The sequence below is a fragment of the Motacilla alba genome, chromosome 13 (assembly GCF_015832195.1).
Source record: "Motacilla alba alba isolate MOTALB_02 chromosome 13, Motacilla_alba_V1.0_pri, whole genome shotgun sequence".
NCBI classification, from domain to species: Eukaryota; Metazoa; Chordata; class Aves; order Passeriformes; family Motacillidae; genus Motacilla; species Motacilla alba.
This window is the reverse complement of record NC_052028.1, coordinates 15,940,436-15,960,359: the sequence shown is the minus strand read 5'-3', so window position 1 is coordinate 15,960,359 and position 19,924 is coordinate 15,940,436. Positions and strand designations below refer to the sequence as shown.

The 19,924-nt window shown below is 50.7% G+C and overlaps 1 protein-coding gene across 2 annotated transcripts; it reads right to left on the bottom strand.

Annotated features, from left to right (window-relative positions):
- Positions 1-5,134: 5,134 nt before the first annotated feature.
- Positions 5,135-17,600, bottom strand: STC2 (stanniocalcin 2). Of its 2 annotated transcripts, none has more exons than XM_038150533.1 (4): positions 17,228-17,600; positions 14,896-15,038; positions 12,232-12,443; positions 5,135-8,790 (listed from the first exon to the last, which is right to left on the bottom strand). In XM_038150533.1, the coding sequence occupies exons 1-4, from the start codon at positions 17,388-17,390 to the stop codon at positions 8,403-8,405; spliced, it is 906 nt and encodes a 301-aa protein (XP_038006461.1). In that variant the 5' UTR covers positions 17,391-17,600; the 3' UTR covers positions 5,135-8,402. The 2 variants fall into 2 exon arrangements, with proteins under 2 accessions (XP_038006461.1, XP_038006460.1); XM_038150532.1 differs by lacking the exon at positions 17,228-17,600 and adding an exon at positions 16,245-16,483.
- Positions 17,601-19,924: the final 2,324 nt, after the last annotated feature.

The window sequence follows — 19,924 nt, the reverse complement described above, 5'->3', positions numbered from 1 at the left end:
TCGTGCTGGTAGAGAACATGATCTTCCTGTGAGCTGCCCACAACCCTTTGTCCCGACAGAAGAAAACACAGGTGAATCGCCGGTGGAATTTGAATCCATAAATTGCAACATTTGGATGTTTTTCTGACCTTCAGTGTTTACAAGGTTGGCTGGCAGTGGCACGAGAGAGGGTTTGACCAACTTGTTGGTCAACTGGGCTGAAATCTGTTCTTGTCCTGTTAGTCTGGCAATGCCCTAAGAACAGCTTGTTCCAAGCAAGCTCCTAAATGAGTTTATGTGCTGGACTGGCATCATCCCATGTTCTCAATACTGTCTCTGCTCCTTTCTCACTCCACCCTTTCAGGTTTTTGATTTCCATGCTATTGCTCAGAATAATTACTATATTTTCCCCCCAAAATGGTCTCATCCTGCTACTGTTTTCCTTGGGGAGGCACAGCTGTCTTTTCTCCTTTAAAAAGAGGGCCTGACCTTTTTTCCAGGGTGTGATATGTGACCAGCAGAAGGAAAAAGTGTAGGATGGCCAGAGTTCAAGCAATGGGGTACATAATGTCATAAACCTCAGTAAACTTTATTGCAGATTTTTAAAAGCAGTATTCAGGACTTACATTTGTCATACTTAAAGAGTTGTACAATTCTGGATTATGTGGAAAGGCACGATGGATTTCCTGCTTTTCCATGGTTCACAAATGGTCTGTGCTTAGGGAGTGCTGCATGAAAACCCAGTGCCTCAGATCAGGCATTTCTGAACGTGGGAAGTTTGAGGACAGATTATTTTCAGCCTCATCTCTTTTCTGGCTTTGACAAGACTGTCCCTGATAAGCCTGTGGAGTCAGGAAAGCTTCAGTGATTGGAAAAAGCCTAATCCTAATGTCCTGCTATTATTATCAACAGGTTGTTTTAGAGGTTTTGATGAAGATTGGGCCTTTAATTACTGTCCCAGAGTCATTGCCCAGCCCTGGGCTGTTGGCTGTGGCCAGCTTTCCCCAGCCCCTGTCCCACACACCTCCTTTCCCAGGAATCTGCAGAGTCAGCTCTGCTGCCATGGGCTGCTGGGACTCTCAGGAGCCCTTTCTTGCTGCAGAGCATTTCCAGCCTCCCTGGGCATCCTCTGCCCCCTCCAAGCCATCCTGGCTGCGTTGAATCCCTCTTTCTGTCCGGGCTGAAACGCTTTTAATGAGCTTCTGCAGACTCATCATCAGTCAGTGGCAGCTTTTGGGTCAGCAAGTGTAGGTGGGAGAAAACCACGTAATTCCTGTCATTGCTGTTGCAAAGCATCTTGTGCAGGCAGTTAATGCTGAGTGCCCAGGCAGGCACTGCTTCATTTTCTGCATGGGGAGGCAAAGGGCAATGTTTCCTTCTACCCATGGAATCTTTTTTTGGCCGGGGTTCTCTCCTGTGATACACGGATCAGTAGCCCCAAGGCTGGGGCTTGCTGACAGCCAGGAGCTACTGCAATCATAAATAATAATAATAATAATATTTTACAGAAGGCTTCAAGCATGTGCACTGCATCCCTCTGCAAACTGATTTTGTAGTGACTTGGTTTCATGTCAGTTTAGCAAAATGCTGAATGTGCATAGTTCCTCTTCATTTTATCTTAAAATAGGACATCTAAATAAGGAGCTCTGTAGGCCTTTCCCAGTCTCTCCTGGCTGTCAGCTTTCACTGAGCTTCCCCACACCTCCCACTGCATTTTTCTCCAGGGTAGGAAGAGACTCTGCAATGTAAGTGGGATTATTCATGGGTGACAAATGTAGCCCGGTGTGACTGTGGGATATAGAAAAGCAGCTACAAACTGCAGAAAATCTGAGAAATGGAAGCAGGGTTTCTAGCAGGGGTTTCGTGCCATGATGGCTCAGCTAGCAGAGGGCTGATCCTGTGCTGGGTTAAAATGCAGCCTGGTTTTAGCTTTTCCATGAGCTGCTGTTTCCAGTGGCACTGGGGAAGCTGGTGCTGCCTGTGCCACGGGGACTCTTTGCTCCTGCACCGTGTCAGCCAAGCCAGCCCTGGTTTCAGCCCTGCTGAGGTTCCTCTTGCAGCACCACGTCAGGGCTGGTGTCTGTGGTGTCACCAGAGCCACTGAGATGTGTGGCAGCTCATCCAGCACTGCCCCTGGGGCACTTCCTTCCAGCAGAGTTCCTTAAAAAAGCTTCCATCCACACGGAGAACCTCACAGCAGACTCTCCAAAGAACGGCTTCTTACTTGAAAAGAATTTCTAAATCAACTCCAAGCCACGTTTTTATAGGGAAGGATGGTATTTGCAGAAAAGGTTAAGGCTGTAACAGGCAGTATTCTCGGAGATAGGAATTCTCAGCCCCTGCAGCTCCCCATAATTTGACATGTCTCTAACCCTCGAGTCCCCATTTCACATTCCCAAGCAAGAAAGACACCAGGTTTGCATTTCAAAATGCAATGCTCCACTGGCTGGGGGGTTCCTCCCCTACAGAAAACTTACAGCAACAAAAACGGCGAGGATTTCATTAATTATTTTTAATTATGCTATGCTTAGCCCCAGCCCCGTGCCAGGACCTGTTGGTGCTGGTGCTGCAGGACAGACCCGGGAAAGGCTTTGGGAGGCACCGGTGGAACTCCTGCCTCTGGGGGGGTCCAGCTGCACCCCCTGGCATCCCCTCTCCATAATTCCCTTTTGGCTGCTCACAGGGCAGTGCCCACGATGGCTCAGGCTTTGCTCAAAGCTGGAGATGAGCTGAGCTTGTCCCCGGGGGAGCAGGCAGGAAAATTTGTGCCTGGAGCAGGTGTGAGAGAAGCCTTTCCTGCGAGAGTCTCCGAGGGGAGCATGGAAACACGAACAGAACTAGCAGTGAAAACTGAGTGGGATTTGTGTTTCTGGTGAGATGTCAGGAAATAGCTTTAAAAATGCTCTGCCGAGAGGCTTCCCAGCAAGCTTTTAACTATTCCCTCACCTGGGAAGAAGGCTGGGATGGATTCCTCAGGCGTGACGCAGCACGGAGCTGCTCTGGAGCTGCCTGGGCTCTCCCGGCATCTCCAGGCAAAGGAGGAGAGGGAAGGGCAGTACCTGGGAACCTGGGGAGAGCAGGCAGGAGTGCTGGCAGCAGCTCTGACTCAGCTCACCGTGTGGGCTGACATATGTAAATTGCCATATACATTTGTAAATGTTTTGGTATGCCTGAGCAAGCCAATATCTGGAATTCATTTTGTTCTTTTGGGAGGCAAGACAGGGGAGCCCGTAAAGAGGATAAGTCCAAGTGGATCACAAGTATGAGTACTGGGGGGGTTCGTTCAGCTGGCCGTGGATGTGCATTTGCAGTTTGAATTTGCTGGATTTGGTTTTCCTCACCTCACTTGTAAAGGGCCTCGGAACAAATTGAACTAAGATCACTCCAGCCTTGAAGCAGACTTGTAGCTGGTATTAAACATATTTTAGTGGGTTGTGCAATGCAGAATCCTCGCTCTGCAGTCTGTTTTAGTGTTTCTTTTTCTCCCTGTGCTTCTGCACTTTTTAATGTCAGCACTCTGTTACTGACTGTGCTATTTTGTGAGACGTGATGCCCTAAGGGGAGCTGGGGGTCGTTTCTCCATCACAAACGTTTGCCACTTTGGGGAGCAGGATGCAGGCTCACCATTTTTCATGGTAGGAGATGAAAAAGAACTTTTTTTGGTCGAAATTGTGGGGAGGGTGGTAGAGGCAGAACGCAGCTACCTCAGCTGCATCGCAGCCATGGTGAGGAGCAGCTCCTGCAAAAAAAAAAAAATGCACTGGGATGGTGGATGGCAGTGAAGGGTCCAGCACAAGCCATTCCTTGGCTGCAGGTTGGTCTGAGCTCACATCCCACCGAACTCTGTGACAGCTCTGCTGGCAGGGTGCACTCTCCCGTTGGTGTTTGACAGTCCATGACAGGATTATAAAGAGCTGCTGCACCTACAGGCAAAGAAATGCTACAGGTCCTACAGTGCTGCAAATCACATTTAGGCTTGTGAAGCCCATCTCATCCTAAGGCTTCAACTGGATTAGTTATTTTTAAACCCTACAGAAGGAGTGTTAAAAATGTGCTTTTTCATGCAAGCAGCCTTAAAAAAAAAAAAAATCCGTGCTTTATGTTCTGAGGTGCTTTCTCATAATTTCCCCATCCCTTTGCTGCCTACACCCCAACACGGTATGAAAATGACTTTGGAGACAACACAAAGGGCTGTTTCTGCAGCTTGCTTTTTGTAAACCTTAGGATTTTGCTTTTCTCCGTTGCTGAAACTCCAGTAAGCATCTAAGATTTCGATATCTGATTTAAGAGAGAATTACTGCTCCTGTGATATCCCTGTACAGAGCCACTGGCTGGTGCTCACTGATAGGTTATTAATAGCTGCCAGTGGGGAGTGAAAATAGATGTCCTCTGGTTTTAGGGTAAAATCTTGAAGGGGTAACTTGCTGTGTGACATGAAGTGAGTCTCTCATACGTGCAGGACGAATCTTATCAGCTCTTGCAGCTTGCAGAAAGGCTTGCTGCTGTATTTGTAATGGGTCTGGCTGGAATCCAGCACTTGGGGCTTTGGGGGCTGCCAACACCTTGGCCACAGGCAGGTGCTGTGGTCAGCCACAGATCCCCTCCCTGGCTCCTCTGGGATGCTCCCAGGGATGCTGGGCTGTGCCTGAAGCCAGCCTGGCCGAGCTGGGTGTGCCAGCTCCCGAGGGCTTTGGGAATCTGGGATCACCGGGGCACTGAGGAGAAACCCCAGCGGCTGCACCCCTGCTCCTGCCCCAGCCTCACCCTGCTGATCCAAAGCCAGGAGGTGGCTGCAGTGACCCCAACCCATGGGGAAACCTCCTGAAGGGGCTTTGTCTGAGCTGGAGAGCTGCAGGAGCTTCTGCTCCCTGTTTTTCACCCTGGCGTTGACTCTGCATCTCCCTTCCTGCCTCAAACCAAGCTCGCAGGTCCCAGGTCAGCAGTGAGGTCTCCCTCTCCTGGGGAATGACACACGAGGCCCGTGCCCTGCTCTAGAGGGGGGTTGGCTCTGTCCCCACGTCCTTCTGCCACTGCCTGGCTGGGGGGCACGAGCAGCCAAGGCCCCCCAGCCCTCCTTGGCTGCAGCTGCTGGCTCAGCTTCAGAGGGCTTTTCCTACCCCCTTATCTCACAGCAGCTACACAAAACCCAGCCACAGACTTATTCAAAACATTTATTAGTGTTTAAGGAAAATAATAGTGTGTGAAAGGTACAGAGCTTTGTCTAAAGCCATATGCATTTTCTTTATTTACAAGCTTATTTGGCTGCAAACTCTACACGAGATAAAACTAGTATGTTTTTCTCCCAGAGATTTGGAATTAAGGACAGCTTGTCTTTTATTTATTTATTTCATTTTATTTTTCTCCTTTTAGTTCAGCACTGTAAGTTAGGACAGCATTTTCCAGGGTTTACTGCTATCTTTTTTCCTGTAGGCATTTTGCTTCTCTCGCAGTATTTTCATTTCAGAACAAGGCTCATTCCAGATGCAAAGCATAAAGGAAACATTCATACCTTGGCTTTTAAGCTAAACCTCCTTCATGAACAGCAAGTTCATAAGGAATGTTAATTAAAGCATCATACAGTATCTAAATGGACTCTTTTTTTTTTTCTCCTTTTTTTTTTTTATAAAGAATTAAGGCTATGTAGATGTCACAATAAAATAATCTCAGGTAAAACACACCCTATCTGTAAGATATGAAAGAAAGGTTTAACAATAAATAAATGATTTATGCTGTCAATAACATTATGGAACTGTATAAAACTATATTTACGCAGCTTTAAACATAAAAAAAAACCATACTAGTGGCATGAATATATACAACACAGGTCATGACATACGTTTAAATTATCATAGCCAGCAGTGTTCTTTTTTTTAAATGGGGACACTATAATAAATAGAAATGTTAAATATTTACAATAATAGCATATGTGGAATCAGTAGATGAACACATAAAATCTTCACACACAGAGGAAAAAAAAAATGATACCTTGTACAAAAATCCCTCCCACCCACAGCTTGTCCCCCCCCTCCCCAATTTTCACTGACTAAACAAGGGGAATACACAATTTTCCCCACAGAACCAATGAATACAAATAAAACTGTATGCATGCTGAGGTGATATGTTGACTGAGACATTCAAAGATGTAGATCTCTGTTTGGTTCCCATTGATGAATCAAGACCTCTAATGACAGAGGGATCTTAGTTCAATGCAAGAACATTGGTAGCAAGTTGTTGTTTCTGGTTTGTGTTAGCTTTTTTTTGTATATTTTTTTTTTCTTTTTTGTGCTAAAATGCTTGGATTGTCTTTTTGGTTTGAGCTTGTTCTTCGTGGTGGTTCTGTGCCACCGAGGGGGAGAGGACACTTGCAGGAAACCCACGGAGGCACACGCCAGAAACCTTCTTAGGGCACCACCAGCAGGATTTTGGAGCAGAGGAGGTGGCCAAGAGAGTCAGGCCCAAATCAGGGTGCTCTGTGGGGCAGCCTGGGTGTCCCAGGGGGGGCTGAGCTGTCACCAGCCCCACGGGGCAGGTGCCACACTCACTGCACCATCACCGTGGTCTTTGCTGCCACAGCACCTGGCCTGATCCCGGCTCTTCCCACTGAAACCAAACGAAAATTTCATCACAGAGCTTTGCTAAAATCGGGCAGGATCGAGGCCACGTCTCTAAGCAAAGACCTGGTGATCACAGAGACACCTTTTCAACTCAACTGTCCCCTCTTGCCTCCCACGTGGGCGCTATTTAAAGCGGTGCCTCCAAGTTCTGCGGGTGGATCCCTGCATTAAACCCTGAATGTAGCTATTAGGAGCCGTGCTCACTTAGCAGGAACTGAAATCTGAGTTGGAAATTGTAGCCAAATTCCAACACCCTCCTCTCCTGTTTATGCAGCTCCTTCCCACCATGCAGCAAGACGTACGTTAGTTCATGGGTACGTTCTGTCTCTGCTGAACTGCCTTCCTGCCCCCACAGCTTTCCTCCCAAACTTTCTAAATGAGAAGGCTCCAATCCCCGGTGTGATTCCCACTTTCTAAGAAAACCTCCCTTTTCTCCTCTAGAGGAAGCTGAGAGCTCACCCTCCTGTCCCTGTGGGTGCTGCAGCCTCCACTTCCAGTACAATATCTGGGAATATAGGATTGCAGAGCTGCAACCTGAGAATTACAATTGCATAGGGGGTAGGAGAGATATGGCCAAACACCTCATTCACACTTGAAACTGCTTAAAGACAATAAGCTCTTGACACTCTTCACCTTCACTAACTCGTTCTGTGGAGACTGGTTGTCGTTACCTGCACAAGAATTAAAAAGCCCAAGTCAATCCCCTCTCCTTGTCTTTGGCATTTGGATAAACCAAGCTAGAGGCAGGTTAGAGTGGGGCTCCACATCCCAGCAAACCACACCACACTGCTAAGGAGAGGCAGGCTTCTGAAGGGCCTTCAACACAGCCCTGATAAGAACTGAATATATGGGGATTTATAGGGTCCTTTGCTGTCTGAGCCCACACCTGCCCCTTTAGGCTTGGGCTGTAAGGGTGGAAGACCTGTATCACTGAGGGGGCAGATGGAAGCAGAGAATATGCACAGGGTTTGCAGAGGTCCATGAGAATGCTTTTGGGGGGGTCCTCCACCCTGTGCAAGTCTTAACAGTCACATTGCCTTGTCTGGAAGCGGATTACTTGCCTTTGAAGTGACTGGGTATGGTTCTGTGATCAGCAAGTGTCAAGTTATGCGGTCGTTAAAAACTAACAGGGGGCACTTCAAACCAGGCAGCGTCGCCCAGGTGGGAACAATGGCTCAGAAGTTACTTCAGAGAAAGTGGTGGAGCTCCAGACCACACGGTTCCTGTGCCAGAGACGGGGCAGCTCCTTCATTAGAGAGCTTCACACAGAGAGCCCTGAGCTCTGGCGTTCCCAGCCGCAGGCAGAAACCAAATCCCCCTGGAATTCAGCCATCTGCTGTAAGGCTGTGCCCTGAACCTTTGGAGGTGCTAAGCCACAAGCAGCCACATGCAGCCTGGCAGAGCCCGCTTGGAACCTTCTCCCCTGCCAAGGAGACCAAAGGGGAAAAAAAACCCCAAATGAAAAAAAAAAAACAACCCAAAAAACCAAAAACCCCAAAACCAAACCCAACCCAACAACCCCCAAACAAGATCCTAAATTTCAGATGACGTCCGTTTCACAAAAAAAAAAAAGGGGGAAAGAATTTAGCTGGAGACATTTTGCCACCCGAGCGCCGAGTTTGCTGGATCGATAACCCATTGCCACTGCTCTCCCTTTGCTACTATATACACACTGATGCCGAGGTCCATAGATATCTTGCAATGCCCTGTGCTTGACCTCTGAATGGGAAATGCTTTGGAATGTCCATAGACAGGAGGATGGAACTCAAGGGAGGAGGGTGGGGGGGAAGGGGGAGCTGGTGCCTCTTTTCACCTCCGGATGTCGGAGAAGTCGGACAGTTCGTCCGCCCGGTCCGGGATCCCGTGGGCCCCTTTGGGACCGTGGCCCCCAGCTTTGACCCGGGCGTTGGAGTGGCCCTTGGTACCTCTCTCTCCCTTGGCCGCTCGCGGGCTCTCCCTGTGCTCGGCGTCGGCGTGGGCCACCATGTCCCCACGGCCAGCAGCGGCCCTGCTGCCTTCCCCCGCCTTCTTCTCGGCTCCCAGGACGGCGTCTCCGTGCACGGCCGAGGTGCAGAAGCTCAGGATGGAGCAGAGGCTTCCCCAGTTCTGTTCACACTGGGCCTGGACGCTCCTCGTTATTGCCTTTTTCACCTCCTCGCCGCAGGTGAGCAGGATGTTCACTAGGTCAACGTAAGGCCTGCAGGGAAAGGGAGCAGTGAGAGGAGAGTCAAAATGCACCCCAGGGAATCAGTGAAGAATCTGCCTCACCCTCCCTGGGCACAGCAAATCCAGTGGTGTGAGTCCCTGGCACCCCCTGACTCAGCAGCAATTCTGCCCACGTTAATTATGGAAAATCCCATATTCTAATCAGGCATTTCGCTGCAGGAAATGCATGGTGGCATCCTGTCCAAGCCTCTCTGGATTGATCTTGCTTGTTCTCCCCGTGGAGATACTCCGGGAGAACTGGAATGTTCACCAGAGAACAGAGGTCTTGCTTGGCAAGTGGAAGAACTGTCTCACACTTTCTGCCTCCATCTCTTCCCATGCCCTCCCATCTTTGTTACTCAGGACACCAGGCAAAGGACACTTGCTCCCGCCCAGAGCCATCAGCTTCACCAAGCAGGCTGTTCCTCTGGAGGAATGGCAGGTACAGAGCATTCACCAGCCCCTAGTCTGCAAGAGGGAGGCATGTTCTCACTCAGCTAGAGAGGCTCTGGCTTTCCTCATCATCTCTGGAGCACTGGGTGTTGATCTCCATCACAGGCGAGATCCTATCTGGACCCAGGATCTGCCCGAACAGAGCTCAGACAAATGGAATCCACTTTGGTGGCACTTTTTTCTTCCCACACCAAGTTTTATTTCTTCATTTCCTTACAGAGCTTTCAGTATCCACCTTTTCCCAGCTGAACAAGGCCTCAAACGTGCCCTGGCTGCATCCCCTCTGTGCTTCCCACCCACCCCTGAGTGTCCCCAAGGCACCAGCAGCTTGAGCACAGGCACTTGGGCTTCTCAGCCACAGGTCACCGAGTGCAGCAATTTTAAAATACTTGCGGTCACAAGTTTTGTGGGTCAATATTGATGTTGTCTATTGACACAACTGCTCAGCTGCTTGCAGGCCCAGAAGGACGTGCTTAAAAATCTTCCACGGCAGGAATCAGCCACAGCACAAGGGGAAAGCTGCCTGGGGCCAGCAGTCATGGCTGTGTGGGGTGGGTGGTGGGGCTGCACCTCCTGGGCACCCCATCCACCAGCTCTGTGGACAAGTCTAAATCTCTTCTCATTAACTTAAGACAGAAGAGACGAGGAAAACCAACAGATTATGCTCAGTGTCTAACTTTACCCACCGCTTAAACTCATTTTGAATCGCTAATCTTGGAGAGCCACCTATTCCATCTCAAAATATTTCCCATGGCTGGATTGTTCCTACTGCTCAAAAAAAAAAAAAAAAAAAAAAAAGTTGCTTGGAATGCAGCAGGGACCAATCTGCCAAGGCCTGTCACCACTTCCACCATAGCAAATCAGCCTGACCCCCACAGCTGACTCAGGAGGAGGCTTCGCTGCCCGACCGCGTTCCGAACACTCATCGGGAGAGAACAGTCAGAGCAAAACAGAGAACAAGCCTGAGAGCTGCCACTTGCTTCTCTGCTCTTAGGTTTTTGTTTTAAATGTAAAGTAGGAGATAAGAGAGAGCTGAGCACGTTGCATACAAAGTGATCCAGCAAAAGGACATAAACCTCCATCCCTCCCAAGAAACGAGTTCTTGAAATTGGGCATAACCTTTGCAGAAATCTTTGTAAGAAAAAAGGTCGCTGGTATGACTAAAAAGTGGCTCAGCTGCCAAATATTTCAGGTATTCAGAGCCTGCCAGAGCCCTGCGGATTAATACTGGCCCATTTCTCCTTGCCTGTTTTACTTTCTGCATTTCAGCCGGCCTGACCAGAGTACCTGAACTGAGCACAAGGCTGCAAGTCAGCAGACGTGATTTTATTTCCAGCTCTGCCACACTTGCCTATTGATCTCGAACAAGTTCCTTAGTTCAAGAGCTTCAGAGATGGCCTCTAAATTTAGGGGAGGGGAGGAGGCTGGCTGGTTCTATTTGGGGAGTCCCGCATAGGAGAGCCGAGCTCCCACTCCGGGAGATGCTGGAGCGTAGGAAGCGCTAAATGAGATCATGCAAATTATAGGTGTTCAGCTGAATGACCCTCTCTTCTCCAACCAACAACCCCCCAGCTCAGCTCCCCAGAAATAAGCAGCTGCCTCTGAGCATTCCTGCTTGAGCCTGTTCATAAAATAAGGATAACTCACTCCTCCTCGGACAGGCTTTTGGCTCGCACGGTTCTTTTCATCCCCAAATGATGGGGGGGTTAATTGGTGCCAAGTACCCAATTTATAGTTGCTGACACAGCCCAGGCAGTGCCCAGAGAGGTGCTGCTGGGCAGGATGGAACCCTGCTGCCCTTCTCCCTCAGCCAGCAGGATGGCCCTGGGCACAGCAGCTCTGCCCCCAGCCGTGCCTTTGATCCCAGCCTCAGGAATGTCCAGGGCAAGGGCCTTGCTTTCAGGCCACCATGTCCAGCTTGAACAAACCACAGCACAGGATTTATGGGAGCAAACTGGCATTGAAGCATCCCTCTGCAACTGCAGCTGAAATATTAGTGGGGGGTGGTTTTCAGCACTAAGGGAATCAGAGCACAGCTCTTTTGGCTAGCGAGGAAAATAAAATGCGAGGCTGAAATTCCCAAAGAAGCGATTCTGCAAAAAATTTGTCTCTCGTGACTGCTGGGATTTGAGTTTCTGTGCTAATATCAAGGCACAGAGGTGTGGTAGGAAGATGCTCTAAGCTTAAGCCTGATGCCAGGCTGTGGCTCAGCCTTCTTGTTTCAGGAGTGAGATGTTCACCTGCAAGAAAAACAGGCTCTGATTTTTGCATTTGTGCACAAAGAGTCAGTACAAACAGCTTGTGCTTGGTTTGTTGCTGTCATGTAGCAGCTTTGATCAATTCCAAGTAGGATTTGTGCCTGTCATTCCTTGGAGGACAGCTGTGCTCCCAGTCAGAGGAATGAAGTCCTCAAAAATCTGACTTGTGCCTTCATTTTGTACAACCCCATGTTTTATTAAAAAGCATCTGAGATTAACAAAGAATAAGATGAATGGAGATTACCTGGGGGACTGCAGCTCTTTCAGGGACAATTAACTACAAGACATTTCAAAGTATGTATTTAAAGAAGAAATTATCATCTGGCTGACAACTTTGCATAAACCCTCTTCCCCCTTCTCTAGTTGTCACCTCTAACAGGATACTGAGGTCAAAATGATGCCTTTGAGCTCAGAAAACAAAAAAAGCATTGTGAGATGCCTCTGGAAACGGCAGACACCCATGGTGTATTTGCCAGAGCACCGAGAGGACTGCCACATCCCACTCCAACTCATTTCACCTCCCTGCACAGTCACATCTCACCCCTGGTACACAAACTTCAAGGGGCCCTGCAAAGAGAGCTCTACCTTGGTGCTGTACATGGGAAAACAAGAGGTGCTTAAGGCCAGAAGGAGGTGAACCAGCTCTTGGGCAGATGCACAGCCCACTGGCACTCCTGGAAGGAGCTCCCACGCTCTGACTGCACCAGCACGGAGGCACTTACTCATGCTGCAGCAGGTCTTTGAAGTGAATCATCTCCACAATGACCTGGACGTTCTCCTTGGCAGCAGAGCAGAGGTCATGCTTCAGGTAGCACTCCCGCTGTAACTGGAACACCATCTCTTTAATGGCAGGGCACTTACGGCTGATGCAGCTGAATTTATGCCTCAAGGCATGAGCCTTACACTTCAGAGCGTCTTTAATGAAGGATTTTCCCTGAGAAGGAAAAGAAATGGAGTAGGTCTGTATTTTTGTCCATTAAGCACAGCAGCTGATTTATGCCCAGCCAGCTGCTTCTCTGCAGGACAATGTCAAGGGTTATTACAGTGCTAAGGGTATCACTTCATGGCTTTCCCCTTCTTCTCTGTTTCTCTGCCCTCAGAGACCCTGCCAAGTTACCCAGCTTTGCTATCCCAGTGGACCTGAAACACCCAGGGCTTCCTCACTGCTACTCTGAGGCTTCCTCTGCCCCAACAGCTGAATGCCCAACGAGGGGAAGAGCAAAAGTAAGCACCTTGAAGTAATTCAGTGCTGGAGTTCCTCGATTAATTTGCTTCCAGGGTGGCAGAACAACCGGTTCACACAAAGGAGAGGGCATCCTGCCATGGCTGAGCTCCTCAGGACCACAAGCAGATACCATTCAGTAACTGCAGGGTTTTTTTTTTTTTCATTTTAAAATTAGTTTACAAACTCAGAGACACATATGCATGATTTATATGCACCTGCCCTATTCCCCAGCTACCAGCATTTTCTTCCTCAGAGAGGGGCTCAAATCAGCACTAATAATAATAATAATAATAATCATCATAATCATAATAATAATAATCCTACAGTGTCTTCAAGCGTATTGCAAGAAATTCTAAGTGAAATTAAGAAAATCACACCAAGAAGTTAAAAAATAAGGTGGAGGAAAGTTGCTTTAGCAGCACCTCTTTAACCACTGTGACTCCTTCACTCAGTTGCTTGGTGGGCATCAACCTACCCCTTCCTTTCCTCTTTTATTGGACCCTGCAGCTCCAGCTCTGCTCAGACTCCCTGTGCTTTGCTGAGAATAGGCCCATGGAAGGCAATGCCTCCACCTCTTCATCAGCCTCAAATTCTGTTATGCAGCTGCTCCATGAAGACCAAAGCCTTGCTCCCCTTCATCCCAAGAGTGCACTGCCCCAGCTCCACTGACACTGAGATTCACCCAGACCTGCGAGCAGATGTTGTCGCCAAATTGTTTCAAGCCAGAAATGTTTCTTGCTCATCAAAGAGCTGCTTCACCCCTTTCTGTTTCCCATACCAAAGGCACTCCCTTGCCCTTCCCTCTAGGAACAAACACACATAGCACAGTAGGCACATAGGGGTTGAAAAAGAGAATTCTTATATAAACCCAAACTGGCATCAATTCTCGGGTTTCAGAGCAGAGAACAGAAAATGGCCAGTGTTAGTCTTGTCATTTAATGTAGCTTGAAATAACTGGGGATGATCCAGAGAGGAGCTGTGAAAAGCCATGTCACAGCAGAGGCTAAAGTCACCTTCATGTTAAATAAAGCTCCAGGGGTTCGAATCTCCTGCTCTGCACTGGGGACAGCCTGGATGTGAGACAGGCTGTGTTTGATAAGCAGCACCTGGGGATCTGGCATCAATGGCTGCTCTCAGCCTCCACAGGCACCATTCCCTGCCTTCCCAACTTTCCTTCCCTACTCCTTTGGTCAGCTCTGTTCACTTGACAGAAACATTGTGCAAAAATAAACGAGCGTTTTCTGGAAGCCGCTTGGAAATTAAGTTGGAGGTTTTCAGATAGCCACAAAAGCAGCAATTCCCATTTTAATGAGTAGCCAGGCCCTTCGTACATCCTTGAGCATTTGAACCTAAAGCTCCAGCACTCCAAAAAAGTGCTCCCTACCGGGTGGTTCCAGCACCCCTCACGGGACAGGCTGGATCCTGAGGACAGCTCTACTTTGTGCCACGCTTTTAGCAGTGCCATGTAGCTGGTGCTTTTAGTCAAGTTATTCTGGAAGCTGCCTGGCCAGGCCAAACGCTGCCGGCCTGTCGGAATGTTCCCTTCCCTCCACTCTGAAATGGGAGAGGAGGTTTACAAGACATAATAACAGGATGTCTCAATGATGCATAAATGGTCTGGGGAGAAAATGAAGGAGACAAACTTAATACCACATACCATGGAAGTAACGTATTTGAACGTCAGTGCTCGAACCCAAGGCTTGCTTGAGTACAGCAGCTTTGGGAGGTTGCCTGGGCTGGTTGTGTGCAAGTCTTGAGGGCCAGCTTTAGTAACCGTTGGGAAATACTGAGCTAATTCTAAATGAATTAGGAGCCCAAGATGCGTCTCAGAGTCGGCTTTGAACAAACATGGTGTAGAGGTTTAAGCTGCCCAGGTTTCTTAAACCCATGTTTGGCTCCATGAAGGGTTCTGCTGGAGTTATCCTGGGTACAGGAGGTGGAAGGGATCCAGGCAGCTGCAGCTACAGCCAGCCTGTCTCCTAGGACAGGTTGCTGCTTTATTACTGTCCTGAGGTCCTGATTCTGGACCTTTCAACCAAAAAATTCCTAGCGAATCACAGCAAGCAGACCAGCTCTGGGAATTTTTTGTGTTAAGGAGCTGCAGTACATGCCAAGTGTGTGTTAGAAGCAAGCAGACAGGTAGGACATCTCCCTGTGTTACCTGGGCATCGAATTTTCCAGCGTTGTGCAGGAATGTCATGCAGATCTCGTGTAAGCCTCGGATCTCACAAGAATTGTTCTCAAAGCATTCAAACACTCCACATCCCACATCGCCAGCGTTTACCAGGCAGTGCTGGATTTCAGCTAGAACGAGTATTGGTTAGAGTTAATTTGAAGAACTCTTCACAGGAACTGGTGGTGGGTAGAGAGACAAGAGTTGTTTTGCTACCAACATCAGTTTGAGAGAAAAATGCGTGACAATGGTTAATCGTGCCCGTTTTTCACAGGAATTGGGCCAAAACTTGGGTGTATTACGTTATGAAAGTGATATCCAAGAAGTAAATGCCAAATCCACTATGCTTACGTCAAGCCATTTCACTTGAGAACTGTCTCATGCTCTTGAATTCCTCAGGAGCAAAGGACAGGCGTGATTTTTGCTCTCTGGCTTGTGCAAAGCCCCCCCCCGCAAATTTAAGTGCCAAAATGAGAAGCCCAGGACCCAGCCAGCCAAAATTTTTCATTTTTGGTACTTTGAGCAAGTTTCTGGTCATTTAGCACAAGGATTTTTAGAGACCACTGGGTTTTGTCTGTCAGGATGTCTCTCAAGTTAATGGCAAAACTCCTACTGATAGGTAAAGTCCTTTGCACCAGGAGTTGAATAAAAATGCAACTGTGTGCTCAACTATGCAGAAATCAATAGAAAAGATTTATATTTACAAATGTCGAACATAAAAGAGATGTACTGGACCTAGCAGTTACATATGTGTTTATTCTGCCCTTTCAGATGTTATGTAATACTGCAAAAAATGCTGTCTAATACTCACTTTCAGAAAAAAAAAAAAAAAAAAAAAAAAAAAAAAAAAAGCAAAACCAAACCAACCCAAAAATCTAATTCTTAACATGACAGCTTCTGGTCCTTTAAAAAAAAAATGGATGTAGTAGTACTGCCAGAGGGAAGGTGGTTGCTTAAAAAGCCTGGGGATAAAGTTAAACAGGGGCAGCTTTTAGAGCAGAACTGAGGATGCTAAGAATTCCTGTACTCCGTGCCCTGTGGTACCTTTAATTAAAGTTCGCCCTTGGGAGCCAGCCTAATCCCCCTGGAACCGCAGCGTGTTTCAGCCATCCCCAGCCTCCCCCTCTGCCATGCGGTCCATTTGCAAGTCTTTACAGCAACTTTCGGTCTAATTTCCACCCGCTGCAAGGCAGAGCGAGGAGCCGCGGATGGAAATGCGGAGCCTGCCGGAGTTCTCACGACCCCCCCGCCACCACCAGCTCAAACCCAAATCACTACCGCCACACTTTTTTTTTTTTTTCCCCCCCACCTTATTTTTTTTTTTGTTCCCCTTCTACCTGCCCTGAAGTGCATCTGGGGGTGGCACAAGGGGTGGGATCCGGGGGTTGTCTGAGGCACGGAGGGAAAGCTGCGCAAAGCCAGCCGCACCGGGGCGGGGGGGAAGGGGCACTGGAGCCCTTTGTGGAGCGCTGCGGAGCGCGGAGCCGGGCGCGCTCGGGGCCGGGAGCGCGGCTCCGCTGCTTGTGTTGGCATCCGGATGCAAAAGCCTTTCGCCGGATCACATGTCCTGGCTCCAGCGTGCTGAGAACTGCACAGTGCCGTGATTCACATGTGGCAGTCCCTAATGGGCATTCGTGCATTCCTGCTCGTGTGTGTTTAAACACGTCTCGCAGCACGGAGAGTGTTAATAAAAAAAAAAAAAAAAAAAAAAAAAAAAAAAAAAGGGGAAAAGGGAGAAAAGGGGGGGGGGGGCGGGATGAAGGAGGGGGGGAAGGGAAGCGTCTGGATCCCGCGCTCTCTCTTTGCACGGCTGGGAAGCGATCCAGCCAAGTGCACGCCCCAACTCTCTCTTCCTGGGCAGATAATGCCCGGGGGAGGGAGCGCGGGGGGCGGGAGAGGAGGAGAGAAACCCCCGGCCCGTTGCATCACCGCCCGGCTCCCTCCGGAGGAGCCAGAGCCCCGGTCATGCCCGGACCCTCCCGGCTGCCTCCGGCCCTCCACCCGCTTCCAAACGCTGCGCCCAGAAACTTTCTCCTCGCCGGGCTCGCAGCATCTCCGCGGGGCTCCGGCCGCGCTGCCAGCCGGGCGCGGGGCCGCGGCCGCGCACGGGCAACACGTGCTTGGCAGAGCCGGGCTTTAAAGGTAATTAGGAGCGAGCTCCGATTTCCTGCCATGATTTACGCCTGACAGTCGGACAGCGAAATAAAACGCCTGTCATAACTCGACGCGGCTGCAGCAGCAGCAGCACAAGCAGCAGCAGCAGCAGCAGCGAGGGGAGGGGGACACGCAGAGGCCAGCCCGGTGCCACCCCCCGCCGTACCTGTGTTCTGCAGGGACAGGCGCCCCTTCTGCTGCGGGCTCCTGTCCTGCGGCCCCTCCGGCGGGTGCGTGGCCTCAGTGCCCGCGGCCGCCCGGGCGCTGGCCAGCAGCAGGGCCAGCAGCAGCGCCGGGGCCACCGGCTTTCCGCCGAGCTCCGCGCACATGGTCGCGCCTTCCCCCCGCCGCCGCCGCCGCGTCCTCCCCCGCGGGGTGCCGCACCCGGGCCCAGCGCGCTGCTCGCCGCGGCCCCGCGAACCGCATGTGCCCGGCGCGGCGGCGAGCGCGGAGTGGCGGCGGCGGCGCCGGAGGGAGCCTCAAATATCCCCGCCGAGCCCCGGTGTCACTCGCATGAGGGAGCCGAGCAGGTGTCGCTCCGCGCCGCGGCCAATGGCAGCCGCCGCCCCGCTCCGCCCGCCCGCCGGGGGCCGGCCCTGCCCCGCCGGCAGGTTGCAGCCGCCCGCCCCCCGCCCCACCCGCGCCGCGCCGGGGGATGGGGGTGCGGGGGGAGGGAGAGTAGGAAAAAAAATGTATTTAAAAGAAAAAAAAAAAGAGAAGGTGAAAAAGCAGGGTTTTGACACGCTTTGGAGGGAGGCGGCAGCCAGCGGCCGGTTCCCCCCTCCCCTTCCCAGGGCAACTTCGGGGCGCTCCAGCCGCCGCTGGCTCTACGCGAGGAGCAGCGGGGTGCCCGTGCCCGGAGCCGGCTGCCAGCGCCGGCCGTCCTGCGGCACTGCCGCCTCATGGCAAGACTTGATTTCAAAGAAAAAAAAAATTCCCTTTCCGAAGCAGCTATTGCAATGACTTTCTTGGAAACCTTCCACTCCCTCGGTTTTTTTTTTCCCCCACCCTGAGGATTTTGTACCGTGCTTGCTGCGAAGGGATTTGGGCCAAGTACATCACTTGAGGGGGGAGAGTGGTACCCTGGGTGCACACCCGGATGGGCGAATAGGGACGGGCGCTGCTTTCCCGGAGGGAGAACCCCCCCTCAGACCGTGGGGAGAGCATCACCCTTGCGACCCTCCCAGCAGCTCTGGCTGCTCCCTTTTGTCCGGTGGCTGGAGCGAGGTGGGGGACGGACACACACACACACACACACCCCACAGCACGACGTAGGAAAATCCGTAGCAGGTGATGAGAAGTGCCGCGCTGGCTGGGGAGGGGCGAGCGTGTCTCCCCTTGCCCTGCCGTAATGCACATCAGATGTTTCATCAGACCCCGCCGGCCCCATGCGGTCCTGCCGCCCCCTCCCCTGCAGCCCCCGAGCCCCCCGGCAGTGCCGGGGCGCGCTGTGCCCTGCCGGGGGCGGGGGTCCCGCCGGGGCGGGGGGGGCGCAGCTAGGAATGTCTCCAGCTGCTGCTGCCGCCCGCTTCCTCACAGCTGTCAAAATGCACTTGAGGAAATCCACTCACACCTCCCCGAGCAAGGGTCTCCTCGGCGGGACGTGACACCGCGCCGCAGGACCATGGCTCCACGGCTACGCACCAGCAGGCACGTCCTGACACCCCCTCGCAGCCCCCGGGCAGCCCCGGCCTCCCCTGGTTTTGTCTCAGGCCCACGGGGTTTGTGTGCCGGGGCTGAGCCTTGCGAAGTTTTATTTAAATTTTTTTTTTTTTTTTATCCTTGCGGAGGGTTTGACATCGCAGCGTCTTTTTTAAGGTTGAAATTCTTAACGGCGGTGCCAAGCTCGTGTGGAAATTCCCTTTTATCAACATGCTGCTGCCTTCGGAACTGCAACTTGCAGCTTTTCTCTAGGGAGCTGGCTGTGCCAGTGAGGATGGCTGCAAAGCCCCCGTGCCCCTGGGATGGGCTCTGCCCTTTCTGACAGCAGGGCTATTAAAGGAATAGGTTTTTCTTCTTCATTTGTACCTCACCCGGAGTGCCTGGCCCTTCTTTTGTCCTTGTTCTCTTACTATTTATACTGCTGAAGAGTTTTGCTATTTAATTGCCTTTGCTAGGTCTAACTTAGCTCGAGTGTTCAAAGACCGAGGGCTGAATGAGTTGAACTTGGGCAGGAAAATTTAAGGGATGGCAGTTTTTCTCTGTTGCAGGAGGTAACAGCCAATGCACTGCTTCTAACCAGCAAGTTTGTATTATATTTATATAAAATATATTTTTTTCCTGGTGCCTGGCAAATGATGCTTTCTCATAATGCTCTTTCCCTGCTGCTTTCAGTCTGATGTCCTCCTGCAGCCACTCCTCATCAATCTTTCTGTCTCTTTTTAAAGTTACAATTTTTGGACGTGTTTTACCCTTTTGACTTTTGCATCCTGTGCAGTCTCCATCCTCCAGACCCCATGTTCCTCCCTCTGCTTGATTCCTCTAGTCAGATCTCCTGATTTCTCAGAGCGTGTCCTTTGAGCCCCGCAGCCCTGCCTGCCTTAGTGGGCTGCTCCTCCTTTTCAGCCCCATATTGTATTAATCGCTGCAGTCAAGGTTATTTTAACATCTTTTCCTTACCAAAACCGTGCCTAAAATAGCCCCTCCTCGTGTCACTTTGGGGGAGAAACCTGCCGGCTGCCAGCACGTTGAGCATTTCCCATCTCCTGCTCAGCAGAGCAGGGCAGCGGGTGGCACTCAGAGCTGCGGGGTGTCCTTGCTTCTCTCTCTCTCCAGCTCACTCCTCACGGTGCTCCTGGGATTAGAGGACGTGCTGCCATCCAGCCCTTCCTTAGGGAGTCAGGGAGCTGTGGCTGCACTGTGG

Bases quoted from the DNA above. Each gene is read 5' to 3' on its own strand.
- STC2 (XM_038150532.1), bottom strand. From the start codon at position 16,440: ATGCCAACACAAGCAGCGGAGCCGCGCTCCCGGCCCCGAGCGCGCCCG. The intron at 15,039-16,244 runs GTAGAAGGGGAA...TACTCGTTCTAG, and splicing joins CCAGATGCACTTCAGGGCAG to CTGAAATCCAGCACTGCCTG. The intron at 12,444-14,895 runs GTAACACAGGGA...TTTCCTTCTCAG, and splicing joins CTGGAAAATTCGATGCCCAG to GGAAAATCCTTCATTAAAGA.